Source organism: Molossus molossus, unplaced genomic scaffold (assembly GCF_014108415.1).
Source record: "Molossus molossus isolate mMolMol1 unplaced genomic scaffold, mMolMol1.p scaffold_m16_p_5, whole genome shotgun sequence".
Lineage (NCBI taxonomy): Eukaryota > Metazoa > Chordata > Mammalia > Chiroptera > Molossidae > Molossus > Molossus molossus.
This window is the reverse complement of record NW_023425388.1, coordinates 72,041,337-72,055,893: the sequence shown is the minus strand read 5'-3', so window position 1 is coordinate 72,055,893 and position 14,557 is coordinate 72,041,337. Positions and strand designations below refer to the sequence as shown.

Here is a 14,557-nt window from a genome sequence, read left to right as displayed (position 1 = left end):
CCTCCATGTCGTCTCAAAGGATAAGAGATCTTTCTTTCTTACCGCTGCATAGTACTCCATTGTGTATATGTACCACAGCTTTTTTATCCATTCGTCTACTGGGGGACACTTGGGCTGTTTCCAGATCTTAGCTATTGTAAATAGTGCTGCTATGAACATGGGGGTACATATATTCTTCCTGATTGGTGTTTCAGGCTTCTTAGGGTATATTCCCAGCAGTGGGATCACTGGGTCAAATGGAAGTTCAATTTTTAATTTTTTGAGGTAGCACCATATTGTTTTCCATAGCAGCTGCACCAGTCTGCATTCCCCCCAGCAGTGTATTAGAGTCCCCTTTTCTCCACACCCTCGCCAACACTTGTTGTTTAATGATTTGTTGATGGCGGCCATTCTGACAGGTGTGAGGTGATACCTCATTGTTGTTTTAATTTGCATCTCTCTGATGATTAGTGATGTTGAGCATTTCTTCATATGTCTCTTGGCCATTTGGATGTCCTGTTTGGAGAGGTGTCTTATCCATTCGTTTCTTGATGGACACTTAGGTTGCTTCATATCCTGGCTACTGTAAATATCACTTTGAATATTTTATGCCAATCTCTTCTGGCCTGCAGTGAATATTATATTTGGATGTATACATCTTTTTGATTAAATGTTTTGGGTTTCTTCTGATAAATACCTAGAAGTGGAATTGTTGGGTCCTTTGTTGTCCCTTGTTATAGCCTTTGTTTTAAAGTCAATTTTGTATGGTATAAGTATTGCTATCCAAGCTCTTTTTTTTTTTTTAATTTCCATTTTTATGAAATATATTTTTCCATCCATTTCCTTTCAGTGTGTGTGTTTTTTATCTGAAGTGAGTCTCTTATAGACAGCATATGGTAAGGGTCTTATTTTGTTATCCACTCTGCCACCCTATGTCTTTTTATTGGAGCATTTGATCCATTTGCATTTAGAGTAATTGCTGATAGATATGTATTTATTGCCATTTTATTATTTATATTTTTTTATCTTTTTTTTTCCTTCTTTCAGAAGACACTTTTAACATTTTTATAATACTGGTTTGATAGTAATGAATTCCTTTATCTTTTTCTTGTCTGGGAAGCTTTTTATCCTTCAAATCTGAATAACTTTGTTGAGTAGTGTAATCTTGGTTGTAGGTTTTTGCTTTTTATCACTTTGAATATTTTATGCCAGTCTCTTCTGGCCTGCAAAGTTTCTGTTGAGAAATCAGCTGACAGCCTTATGAGAGCTTTCATGTGGGTAACTAACTGCTTTTTTCTTGCTGCTTTTAAGATTCTCTCTTTCTGTAGCCTTTGGCATTTTAATTCTGATGTGTTTTGGTGTGGGCCTCTTTGGATTCATCTTGTTTGGGACTCTCTGTGCTCCTGGACATATATGTCTATTTCCTTCACCAGGTTAGGGAAGTTTCTTGTCATTATTTTTTCAAATGACTTTTCAATTCCTTGCTCTCTCTCTTCTTCCAGCAACCGCATGATGGTATGCTTGACATTGTCCCAGAAGTTCCTTAAGCTGTCCTCATTTTTCTGGATTCTTTTTGCTGTTCTAATTGGGTGTTTTCTCTTTTCTTGTCTCCAGATCACTGATTTGATCCTCTGTTTCATGTACCCTGTAATTTATTCTTTATTTCAGTTAGTATATCCTTTGTTTCTGACTGGTTCTTTTTTTATGTTGCCTATCTCTTTGTTGATGTTCTCACTCAGTTCATTGAGCATCCTTATAAACTATTTTGAACTCTGTATCTGGTAGATTGCTTATCTCCATTTTGTTTAGTTCTTTTATTGGAGTTTTGTTCTGTTCTTTTATTTGGGATATGTTTCTTTGTTGCCTCATTTTGGCTGCCTTCATGTGTTTGTTTCTCTGTATTAGGTAGAGCTCTACATCTCCCAGTCCTGGTAGAGTGACCCTATGAAGTAGGTGTCCTGTGGGGCCCAGTGGCACAGCCTCCTCGGTCACCCAAGCTGTGCACTTCAGGTTTGCCCCCACCCTCTTTATGGGCTGTGTACACCCTTCTGTTGCAGTTGAGCCTTAATAGCTGTTGGCGTATCACTGGGAGAGATTTATCCCCAGGCCTGTTGACCTCAAGGACTAGTTGCAATTATAGTGGAGGAGCTGCTATACAGGGACCTACCACATGGAGCAGGAATCACTTCAGCTTGGCCCTGGCCCTCGATGAGTTTGCCCCTTGAGTGTGTAGCTCATGGAGGTGGTTTATTGGTGCTTCACTATGGTCTGAAGCTGTCCACTGGGTGTGTTGGCTCTGGAGCCTCCCTGGATGTGCAGGCTAAGGTCAGTTGCTGCCTGTGCCCTGCCTGGGGCTACCTGACAGGAGCTACAATGTGATCTGCAGATGGCTGCTACTTGTGCTGAGTTTAGAGGTGCTTGGAAGAGGCCAGGCTAGGAACCAAGGCTGGCTGCTGCTAGTGTCAGGCCTGGGGACAATTAGCAAAAGGTATAGACATGCCGAGGCTAGAGATTGCTTGTTTGAGATTTGTGAACCATTGAGCGATTTTACTCACTTCGTAGCATGAGCCAAAACAAGCCATTTATATGGAAGAGCCACTGGAAATGGCTAAGTAAGCCAGCCATTTGGGTGCAGTGGAGTCCTGAGGAATCACCAGGTTCAGGTGAACAGTATTAGCCATGTTGATGGAGACTTAGATATGGCGCCTGCCTATAAGCTCTGTGGGAGGAGGGCTCATTAAAGGCACAATGGCCTCTGCCCCCACTTCTGCTGGAAGAAAGCTGCCCCCAGCTCTCATCCTGAATCCAAACAGTTCAGTTCCTCCTCATATGTCTCAGGCACCTTTGAAGCTGCTATCCCAGCTCTGGAGCTCAGAGCAGGTGAGTCCAAGTAAATCTGTATGGGGGCCTTTTAAGAGGAATTACCTGGGACTTCAGGAGCCTCTGTCTCAGTCAACCACAATCCGAACTAGTTTCCATAGCCAGAAATTATGGAGACTTGTCTTCCCAGCACTGGAACTCTTGTCTGGGGTGCTGGGTGTGGGGCTTTGATCCTTTGCTTCTCTGTGCAGCAGAGATATTGTTCCAGTTTTCATCTGACACACGTCAGTGTGGGACCAACTTGTTTTGAATCTCCACCTCTCTCACTGGTCTCCATATGGCTTTTTAAAAATATTCTTAGGGGTAGGACTTCTGTTCAGCTAGATTTCAGATAGTTCTGAATAATGGTTGTTCTGTAGTTTAATTGTAATTGTCATGTGGTTATGGCAGGATGTGAGTACTGCACTTACCTATGCTGCCATCTTGACTAGAAGTACCGCTATTCCTTTTTTATTTGAGGATTTTTTATCGTTTTGGTTTTTTTTTAGAATTTAAACAATTTTTTATTTATTAGTTTGAAAGAGAGAGAGACACTGATTTGTTGTTTAACTTATTTATGCATTCATTGGTTGATTCTTATTTTTGCCCTAACCAACAATCAAACCTGCAACCTTGGCATTATTGGGGAGCATGCAGGAGGCGGCCAGTTGATGTTCTCTGTCATCAATGTTTCTATCTTTCTCTCACTCTCACTTCCTCCCTCTCTCAAATCAATAAAGGAAAAAAAAATTAAAAAAACAAAATTTTTTTATTTTGATGGCAGACATCTAACAATTTAATGAATCCCTTTGTCTTTTGCTCATTTGTCCAGTTATGACAAATAAGCAAAGAACTATCCAACCAACTTTAATTAGATTAAATTGTGGCTTAGTGTAGAGAGTCTGGGGTCAATGCCTCCTTCAGAAACTTTTCCCACTACATCTTACCGCTGCCATGTCTCCTCTACTCTTTTCCTAAATAAAGTTCTTTTTTTTTTTTTAAGTTTTTTCTTTATTGATTTTAGAGAGAGAGGAAGTGAGAGGGAGAGAGCGAAACATCGATGAGAGAGAACATCGATTGACTGCCTCCTGCATGGCCCCCACTGGGGATCAGGCCCACAACCTGGGCATGTATCCTGACCGGGAATCAAACTGGTGACCTCTTGGTGCATGGGTCGATGCTCAACCACCGAGCAACACCGGCTTCTCCTTTTCTGCCTTATTTCACAAGAATCTGTTCTTTTTTTTTCTACCAAAGTCCCTCATAGGTACCTGCCCTCCAGCCCTTCCTACTCCTGCTCAGTGCTTGTTTCTTTTATTCTTGTGTCTGCTGTTAACATGGCTTCTTTAGAGTTTCCATTTCCTTTAAACTTTGATAATTTGGTCTGTTCACCACAGGCTGACTTTTTCCTGCTCAAATCATATTTGTCCTTATATAACACTGAAGAGAGAATGAACAAATAGAAGGATTTTCAAAATGCAGGACAAGCAGGAAATATGACAATATAATCAATAAAGCTCAAAAATCTGTAGCAGAAACTTAAGATGCTCTAGCAACTACCCACATAAACATAATTCAACAAGGGGAAAGAAAACTCTTTGGAAAGAGTGTAAAGAGAGGATGCATGAAATTATATATACAAATGTGTTTAAATGCATCAGAAAGTTGATAAGAATGTGTGTGAAAACAGCTGAATATTTGCTTGCATGCCTTCATTATTAAAGGATGGGTAAATGAAAATGAACTCAATATGGAAAAGGGCTTACTATGAACTTTAGGAAATTGTTATTTCCTGTTCTCTTATTCATTATATCTTAACCTGCTATCACAAGGGAATCTTTACAACTCAGTTATTTTACCATTTGGGTTACTTCTTTAACAGTATTGTACAAAAACAAATCCTCAGAGAGGTTAGATTATAGTAGTACTGTTTTATTATTTTTGAAAAATAAACATCACCCTTAATATTAAAGAAAGAATATATTTCTCTATCTACTATCCATTCCATATTCTGAGACTTCTTTGTCCAAAAACTGGTCTTTTTCACTATTCTTTTTTCATTCCTTTATATATCATCCAATAAATACAAGTAGTCTGCATATTTATATAAAAAAGCTGATGCTCACATTTTATAAAGTTTTATATAAATATGAATCTAATTTTGTTTTTACCAATTATTTTGGCTGTTTTTACCCTAGGTTCTGCCCATTCTACAAGACAGTAGGGATGCTGTCCAACATGATTGCATTTTATGATATGGCCCGTAGAGCTGTTGAAACCACTGCCCAGAGTGACAATAAAATCACGTGGTCCATTATCCGTGAGCACATGGGGGAGATTCTCTATAAACTTTCCTCCATGAAATTTAAGGTATATTTAGTTTCTGCTGTAACTTCTTTAGTAGGAAATGTTTCTTTTTATTTTTTAACTATTTGAGTCCCAAACCTGGTGTATGAAACTTACATTTATCATTTTCACACATGTTCAGGTTATGGAAAACCAGGACAGACCTCAAAGTTATGTTCAAATAGGAATTCTAGTGTTAAAAATTATAGTATGTCACGTCAAATAAATGCTGATACGTCTCTCTTTTGTCCTAACTGCCAGGCAATTTAGTGCTAAAATCATTGCTATGCAGCAATTACCTTACCTCAAGTGCCTATTAACATCCAACCCCATGCTCATCCAAAATGACTTTGCTGTTTACTTCTTTTCAGTATCCTATTACATAATATTTTTAACTTTTAAGTGGACTGTAATTCTTTTGGAAGTACACAGACATAAATAGATAAATTAAATTATCAGTAGAAACTCAGATGTGTAAGATTATTTTTAAGTATTTTAGCAGTTGTATTATATTTATTTCTAAGTCATAATATCTGAGTATATTTACTAATAAGCTATTGAAAAATTCAGGCTGATTCTCTGAATGTGTTTTATTTATATATTTATTTGTATACTTATATATAAAAAAATGTGTATCAAGAATTTTAAAATATTCATACCTTTGAGTCCTGTCATTCTACTTCAAAGCATATAACCTAAGGACATAATCAAATTTTTATATGGATATACATAAAAGGTTGTTTATTAAACTTCTTAAATGTCATCCAAGGGTTAACAATGCAACACGGCATGTACATTATGACAAGACTATTATAAAGGCATTAATATCTTTTTTTCAAAGACATGGGGAAATGCTTATGGTATAATGAGGGGGGAAATCAGGTTGCAAAGAAATTCTTATGTAATTTGATTCAGATTTTATTTTCAAAAATTAAATATTTATAGGAACAGGTTAAAAATGTGTATGTAATAATAATAGCAATGATTTCTGGTAGTGTGATTAAAGGTGATATCTTTTTTTCTGTTTACATGAACATTATCAAATTAACATTACAGTTTTTTTAAATATGTTTTTATTGATTTTTAGAGAGAAAGGAAGGGAGGAGAGAAACATAGATGTAAGAGAGAAACATCAATCGGTTACCTTCTTTATGCATTCCTACTGGGGACCAAACCTGCAGCCTGGGCATGTGCCCTGGCCAGAAATCGTGCCAGTGACCTTTCGGTGTATGCAATGATGCTCAACCAACTGAGCCACGCCGGCCAGAGCAACATTACAGTTTTGTTTTTGTTTTTGTTTTTGTTTTTTTAATCCTCATCCAAGGACATTTTTCCATTTTTTGTACAGACAGAGTGGGAGGGAGAGTGAGAGAGAGGGAAACATCAACGTGAAAGGAACACATCGAGTGGCTGCCACCCGCACGACCAACCAGGGCCGGGGACAAACTGCAACCGAGGTACGTGCCCTTAGCGGGAACCGAACCCGGGCCTTTCCGGACCGCAGGCGGACGCTCTAACCGCTGAGCCAAACCGGCCAGGGCTACAGTTGTTTTTTAATATATATATATATATATATTTTTTTTTTAATATGTTTCCATTGATTTTTTTAGAGAGAGAGAGAAACATCAATATGAGAGAGAAACATTGATTGGCTGCCTCCTGCACGCCCCCTACTGAAGATCAAGCCTGCAACCCGGGCATGTGCCCTGACTGGGATTCAAACTGGGACCTCTCAGTCTATGGGATGATACTTAATCCACTGAGCAACACTGGCCAAGCCACAGTTGCTTTTTAATGTTATTAAATTTCTTCTGTGGCATTATTTTGTTGCTGGAGAGTAATATTCTCCTATTTTTAGGCACTTAGAAAATTTTCAATTGTTTGGTATGGACAGCTTTGTTCATGTAGTTGCTGTTCTGAATTTTCCTAGTATAGATTCCCAGGGGTGGAGTGATTGTGTCAGAGAATTTAAACATTTTAAAGTCTCTTTTATACATGTTACTCAATTAACTTGCTTTCCATAAGGATTTTAAATTTGGTGCATTTTAAGATTATTTTAGAAATTTTACTTTCCTGTCTCAGTGTGATACTATCAGATGTTGAGTAGTAATTTCCAGTTTGACTAAATAAGTTAATTCCAACTATCATATACATGAAGTGAAATGCATCTAATATGTGATGCTGCATAACTTTCCAATATTTTGCATATTGTAGAGGATAAATGCATTGGTAGTTGAATACAGTTAGTAGGTAAAATATAATATTGAAATTTTGTCTTCTTTCTGTTTGGTCGAGGTATTATGCCATTTATACATTTCTACACTTAAAGGGAAAAAGGGAATAAGAATAATTTTTACTCTTGCCTGTTATGTACCTCAATTAACCTGGTACTTAAAATATATTAACTATAAGTAACTTACTACATGTTCTGAAAGTTATTTTCCAAAGGTAAATTGAATTCTGTAATGTCTTTTTTCAGGATCCAGTGAAAGACGGTGAGGCAAAGATCAAGGCTGACTATGCACAACTTCTTGAAGACATGCAGAATGCATTTCGTAGTCTTGAAGATTAGAACTGTGATTTCTTCCCTCCTTCCCTCAGCAAGCTCTTGTGTATATTTTCCTAAATTTCCTATCTCAAACCCTTTGCTTCTTTATTGTGTGGCTTTGAGACTAGTGCCTATGCACGTCGTCATTTGTTTCCCTGTTGATTTGGTAGGTCTTACACAAAACAAACATTCCTGTGTTCTAGTGTTTGAAAGACCTCCCTGATCCTTTCTCCGAAGTGGTGAATGTAGTAAATACGATATACAATGGCTACACTACTGTAAATTTGTATGTAGGCTGACATCCCTCCTTGTCCTAGGTTTGCCCTTTCCTCATCACCATTAAATTTAAACAGGACTACTGCATGTGCTGTCTTTGCAGTGGATTTGGGATGAAAGGCCAGATTTCTATACATTTTGACAGGTACTTTGTGAAATGACTTGATATCTATCTACATGGCAAGATTACTTGTAGCTTAGCATTTTGCTAAGTAACTGCTTTGTAGGAAGTATTTGCTTTTTTTAATAACATGAATGATTAGTGTTTCAATTATACATTGCTTCCCCACTGTAAATCAGGAATATTTATGGGAACTGTTGGGAACTAGACTGTTTTTAAAACAGGCTTTTGTGGGGCTCAGCATAAATATGAATCAGTATCCTCTAAAAAAGTGAAAAAGGAACCAGATGGTCAAATTTAGATTAACAGCATTTTGTTAAAGCTTATTTTGTTTCACTAGGAAAAATTCAGTATCAAGGACTATTCTGCATTACTAGGAAATTATTTTTTAAATTACATTTAGAGCAATCACTGAGAACTTGATCCATATCACACCCTCTTTCTTTTCCTCAAGCATCTTAGAAGCCTGAGCTTCTAAGAATCATGTGGCAGTGTGATGGGCAGTAAAATGTCACAAAGAAGATATTTAGTAGTAGTTAAAAACTGTTTGCACATTTAAGGACCAGCTGGGCTATAATTCTTGGGACCAGAGTGGCATTGTTTTTCCAAGATAATGGCATGTGTCACATGTTTGCATGTTTGTTTGCTTATTGGATTTTTGAACAACCAGTTTACTAATTATAGAAAATAATACTTTTTTCATGTGGGTTTTGATTCATTGGCTCAAAAGAGTTCTCAGACTATCTATAGCCATAGCAGCGTAACAGTTCCATTTGGTTTAATAGGAATGAAATTGCTTCTTGTACCTGCTGATAGCAGAATCTGGGTCATAAGAAAAAGGATCATTTCATCCTGTCTTTTAAGTATATGTTTTAAAATAATAGTTTCTGTTTTTATACAATAAGGCACAACACAGAACAGCTCTGAGAGCAGCAGTTCCCATTAACTCTTTCTGACCAATAGTGCTGGCACCGTTGCTTCCTCTTTGGGAAGAGGAAGGGGCATGTGAACAGGTCTAACAATCTCAAATATCCAAATATAATAGCATAAATAAAGTATTTATTTTATGCCTTAATATGTTATTTAAATCTTTAGGTAATGTATTTCTTTTGGTCTGGTAAGGAAAGATGCAGTCAGTAGAGAATTCAGCTGTAGTTTGTTTAGATCTTGCGGAGTGCATGTTCTTACAGTTCAGGAGAGGTATTCCAATACAACTTTTTGTGACCTTTCAGACTACTGGAAGATAAAAATTTCGCAGTGATTTGTTGAAATGTGGACTTAATGGTGCTGCTCAATCAGTTGGCTTCCAATGTGGCCTCATACCTAGAGGTCCTAAGACCAGTAGAAATGAAAAGAATTTTAAAAACTTTCTGTTTCTACCTTGAATTTACCAGCAAACTAGGATCGTGATGATAATGAATGATATAATGAAGAAAGTTTGACCACGTTTTTTCTTTTTTTTTTGTAGTTTTGAATTTGCAGTGTACATTCTTACTCCTTTTTAAGAATATTGATGTATGGGTGTGAAAATGCTAGAGAATATGCTCCGATATTTCTTTTAAGTGTCCTTTCACCTGTATGTTGTAGAATTTCAGATTGGTCACTGATCATATTTCTTTAGTAAGAATGTATTAAAGTTGCAACAATCTTTTAAAAATGATGCAGTTCTGTATTATTGTGCTGTGCCTGGTCCTAAGTGGAGCCAGTTAAACGAGTTTCATATGTATTTTTCCAGTGTTACGTCTCACACATTGTACCCTTTGGAAATTTCCTTCCATCCTAAAGAATGAATACAAGAGACTATATATATTGCCTCCTCATCCTTGAGATTTCACTCTCTTTATGTGAAAACTTGTATAATTGTTAAAATCTATGAAAGAATAAAACGTGGATTTAAATTAACATTTGTGTGTGTGTATGTGTGTGTGTGTGTGTGTGTGTAGCAAGATCTGCTAGAATACATGCCACCTTGTATTTTGACTTGATGATTTTAGTATGACTTTAAAATTTTTTATTTCTCCCTTTCATTATAGATACTTAAGATCATGAAATTGAATGAATTGGGGCCCTCACTATTGACTGCAAAAAGTTCTATAATCATATACACTATGATTTGGAAATGTAGTACACAGAATCCCATACCATTTTGAATATTGTTTTTAATTGAAGAAGTAAATGGTTTGTAAAAATACACTTATAAATTAAAGGAGATCAGTGGTACTCATTTCTGTTTTTGGTAAATGAACTGAAGCCCTGTAATTCATCATTTTGAAGGTCAAATTATTTAAGATTCAGGCTAGCAACATGTTATTTGGTACATATTTTATTTTCTTACATGTATTTTTAACAATATCCAAGGAAGTAAAGAAGCAGTGTGGAATGAACAATTATTTTACTATTGAATGCCAAGTTTATGTAGAGAAATATTTAAAAATTCATGGGAAAGCTTATTATAGAATGTTTGGGTAATTTTTCCAATTGGTAATATCCCAATATCTTCTTAGTTTTAATGTATTGCTACAATATAAGCACAAAGAAGAGAACCAACTTCTCCAAGTGGGTTGTGATAAAATGCCACTGAAGTTGTTCTAAGGGTTTCCTTGTAGTTTGAGTTCCCTAGAAGGTGATTTGCAGTTATAAAATGAGATTGTTTTCTTAGTTTCCCTTTCTGATAATTTATTATTATCATCATCATCATTATTTTTAATACTCATCCAAGGATGTTTTTCCATTGATTTTCAGTTAGAGTGGGAGGAAGGGAAGGAGACGGAGAGAGAGAAACATCGATGTGAGAGAGACACACCGATTGGTTGCCTCCCACACAACCCCAACAAGGGCCAGGGACTGAACTGCAACTGAGGTACATGCCTTTGACCAGAATCGAACCTGTGACTATTTGGTCCTTGGGCCGATGCTCTAACTATTGAACAAAAACAGCCAGGTCATGATAGATCATTATTGGTGTAGAAAAATGCTAACAATTTCTGGATATTTTGTATTCTGCTACTTTCCAAATTCATTGATTACATCTAGAAGTTTTTTGGTGGAGTCTTTTGGGTTTTCTATGTAAAATATCTTGTCATTTGTAAATAATGAGTTTTACTTCCTCCTTTACAATTTGTATGCTTTTTATTTCTAATTCTGTCTGATTACTATGGCTAGGACTTCCAGTACTTTGTTGAATAAGAGTGGTGAAAGTGGACATCCCTGTCTTATTCCTGATATTAAGGGAAATGCTTTTAGTTTTTGCCCATTGAGTATGATGTTAGCCATTGGTTTTTCGTATATGGCCTTTGTCATAATGGGTGCTGGCTTTTATCAAATGCTATTTCTACATCTATTGATAGGGTCATATGATTTTTATCCTTCATTTTGTTTATGTGGTGTATCACGTTAATTGATTTGCAGATATTGTACCAACTGTGCATCCCAAGAATAAATCCCACTTGATCATGGTGTATGATTTTTTAATACACTGCTGGATTCGGTTTGCTAATATCAGGTAAAGATTTTTGCTTATATGTTCATCAGGGATATTGGCCTGTAATTTTCTTTTTGTATAGTGCCTTCATCTGGTTTTGGAATTAGGATAATGCTGGCTTTGTAAAATGAGGTTGGGAGTCTTCCCTCTTCTTGAATTTTTTGGAGTAGTTTGAGAAGGATAGGTGTTAGTTCTTTGAATGTTTGGTAAAAGTCACCTATAAAACCATCCAGTCCAGGACTTTTCTTGCTGGAAATTTTTTTTAAAATTACTGCTGCAGTTTCATTAGTTGTAATTAGTCTGTTCAGATTTTCTGTTTCTTCTTGATTCAGTTTGGGAAGACAGTGTGTGTCTAGGAATTTATCTATTTCTTACAGATTGTATAGGTTTTTGGCACACAGTTTGTACTATTTTCTTCAATCGTTGGCATCCTCTGGAGTTGTTACCTTTCTTCTTTCATTTCTGATTTTATTTGTTTTGGGTCCTCTCTCTTTTCTTCTTGATGAGTCTGGTTAAAGTTTATTTATCTTATTTATCTTTTTATAAACCAGCTCTTGGTTTCATTAATCTTTTGTATTTTTTCTTTTTAAATCCTCACCTGAGGACATTTTTCAATATTTTGTTCCGATAGAGTGGGAGGGAGAGAGAAAGAGAGAAACATTGACGTGAAAGGGACACATCAAGTGGTTGCCACCCACACGACCCAACCAGGGCCGGGGACAAACTGCAACTGAGGTACATGCCCTTAGCGGGAACCGAACCCGGGTCTCTGTGGACCGCAGGCGGATGATCTAACCGCTGAGCAAACCGGCCAGGGCTGTATTTTTTTCTTTAGACTCCATTTTATTTACTTTCTCTCTGATCTTTATTATTTCCTCCTACTACTTTGGGTTTTGTTTGTTGTTCTTTTTCTAATTTGTTTAAGTGTAAGATTGGATTATTTATTTGAGATTTTTTTTGTTTCTTGAGGTAGGCCTGTTATGCTATTAATTTTCCTCTTAGGACTGCTTTTTCTCTGTTCCATTAATTTGGGTTGTATTCTCATTTTCATTTGTCTCAAGGTATGTTTTGATTTCTTCCTTGATCTCACTGTTACCCCATTCATTGTTCAGTTAGCCTCCATTTGTGTGTTTTTCAGGGTTTGTTTTTTGTTTTTTTGTAATTTCTCAGTTCATATCATTGTGGTCAGAGAAAATGCTTGATATGATTTCAATCTTCTTAAAATTACTGAGACTTATATTTTGTCCTACCTAACATGTGATCTGTCCTAGGAATGTTCCATGTGCACTTAAAAGAATGTATATTGTGCTGCTTTGGAGTGAAATGCTATGAATATAGCAATTAAATCCATCTGATCTGGTATGTCATTAAAGTGACTGTTTCCTTGCCTATTTTCTGTCTGGAAGATCTATCCATTAGTATCAATGGGTGTTAAAATCCCCTACTGTGACTGCATCAGTGTTGAACTCTCCCTTTATGTATGTCCCTCAATATTTGTTTTATATTTTTAGGTGCACCTGTGTTGGTTGCATAAATGTTTACAGGGGTTATATCCTCTTGTTTAATTGATCTCTTTATCATTATGTATTATCCTTTTTTGTCTCTTCTTATAATCTTTGTTTTAATGTCTGTTTTGTCTGATATTAGTATTGCTTCCCCAACTTTTTTTTCATTTCCATTTGCATGAAATTTTTTTTTCCATCCCTTTACTTTTAGTCTGTGAGTGTCTTTCATTCTTAGGTGAGTCTCTTGTAGATAGCATATATATGGGTCTTGTTTTCTTATCCATTCAGCTACCCTGTGTATTTTGATTAGAACATTTATGCTATTTACATTTAAAGTGATTTTTTGCCCTGGCCAGTTTGGCTCAGTGGTTGAGCATTGGCCTGCGGACCAGAGAGTCCCAGGTTCAGTTCCCGCTAGGGGCATGTACCACACACACACACAAAAAAAAGGAAAACCTACATTTAAAGTGATTTTTTAAAAATATCGTCACCCAATGATAGGTTTTTATTGATTTTAGAGAGAATGGAAGGAAGAGAAAGAGAACCATTGATGTGAGAGAGAAACATCAGTCATTTGCCTCCTGTATTTGCCCCAACCTGGGTTTGAACCTACAGCCTAAGAATATGTCCTGACCAGGAATCAAACCACAACCTTTTTGGTGTACAGGATGATGCTTCAACCAACTGAGCCACCTGGCCAGGGCTAAAGTAAGTATTGATAGGTACATATTTATTGCCATTTCATTGTTTATAACTGTGCTCCTTTCTTTTCTATGTCATATGTCATTTGTATATTGCATCCAAAGTCAAATCTTCCATCACCATATATTTGATCCCACTTACCTTTTACCACCACCCCACGCTTCTTTCCTCTGGTAACCACTATACTATTGTCTGTGTCTATGAGTTTTTGTTGGTTTTTCTTGTGTGTTCATTTGTTGATTTCAGTTTTGTATCCCACAGATGAGAGAAATCATGTGATTCTTTGATAAATTTCACTTAGCATAATATTCTCAAGATCCATCCATATTGTTGCAAATCTTTTCTTATGTGTGAGTAGTATTTCAGTGTATATGGGTACCACAATTTATTTATCCAGTCTATTGAAAGGCACTTAAGATGTTTCTGTATCTTGGCAACTGTGAATAATGCTGGAATGAACATAGGGGTTCAAGAAATGGAAAAAAAACAATTCCTTTTGCAGTTACAATTTCCATCAATTTTAAATGATAGCCTTGCTGGGTAGAGTAGTCTTGATTGTAGGTCCTTGCTTTTCATCACTTTGAATATTTTGTGCCAATTCCTTCTGCCTGAAATGTTCCTGTTGAGAAGCCAACTGACAGTCTTATGGAAACTCCATTGTAGGTAACTGTCTTTCTCTTGCTGCTTTTAATATTCTCTCTCTCTCTCTCTCTCTCTCTCTCTCTCTCTTTTAACCTTTG

General features: G+C 36.5%; 1 protein-coding gene across 4 annotated transcripts in view; it reads left to right on the top strand.

The window, feature by feature from the left end:
• ATP6V1A (ATPase H+ transporting V1 subunit A) overlaps nucleotides 1-10,031 on the top strand; it is a 59,389-nt gene extending 49,358 nt beyond the window's left edge. For all 4 annotated transcript variants that reach the window (XM_036242726.1, XM_036242728.1, XM_036242727.1 and 1 more), the window contains 2 exons: nucleotides 5,037-5,208; nucleotides 7,664-10,031. In XM_036242726.1, the coding sequence (XP_036098619.1) occupies nucleotides 5,037-5,208; nucleotides 7,664-7,756 (265 nt within the window). In that variant the 3' untranslated portion in view covers nucleotides 7,757-10,031. The remainder of the gene's footprint in view (nucleotides 1-5,036; nucleotides 5,209-7,663) is intronic.
• Nucleotides 10,032-14,557: the final 4,526 nt, after the last annotated feature.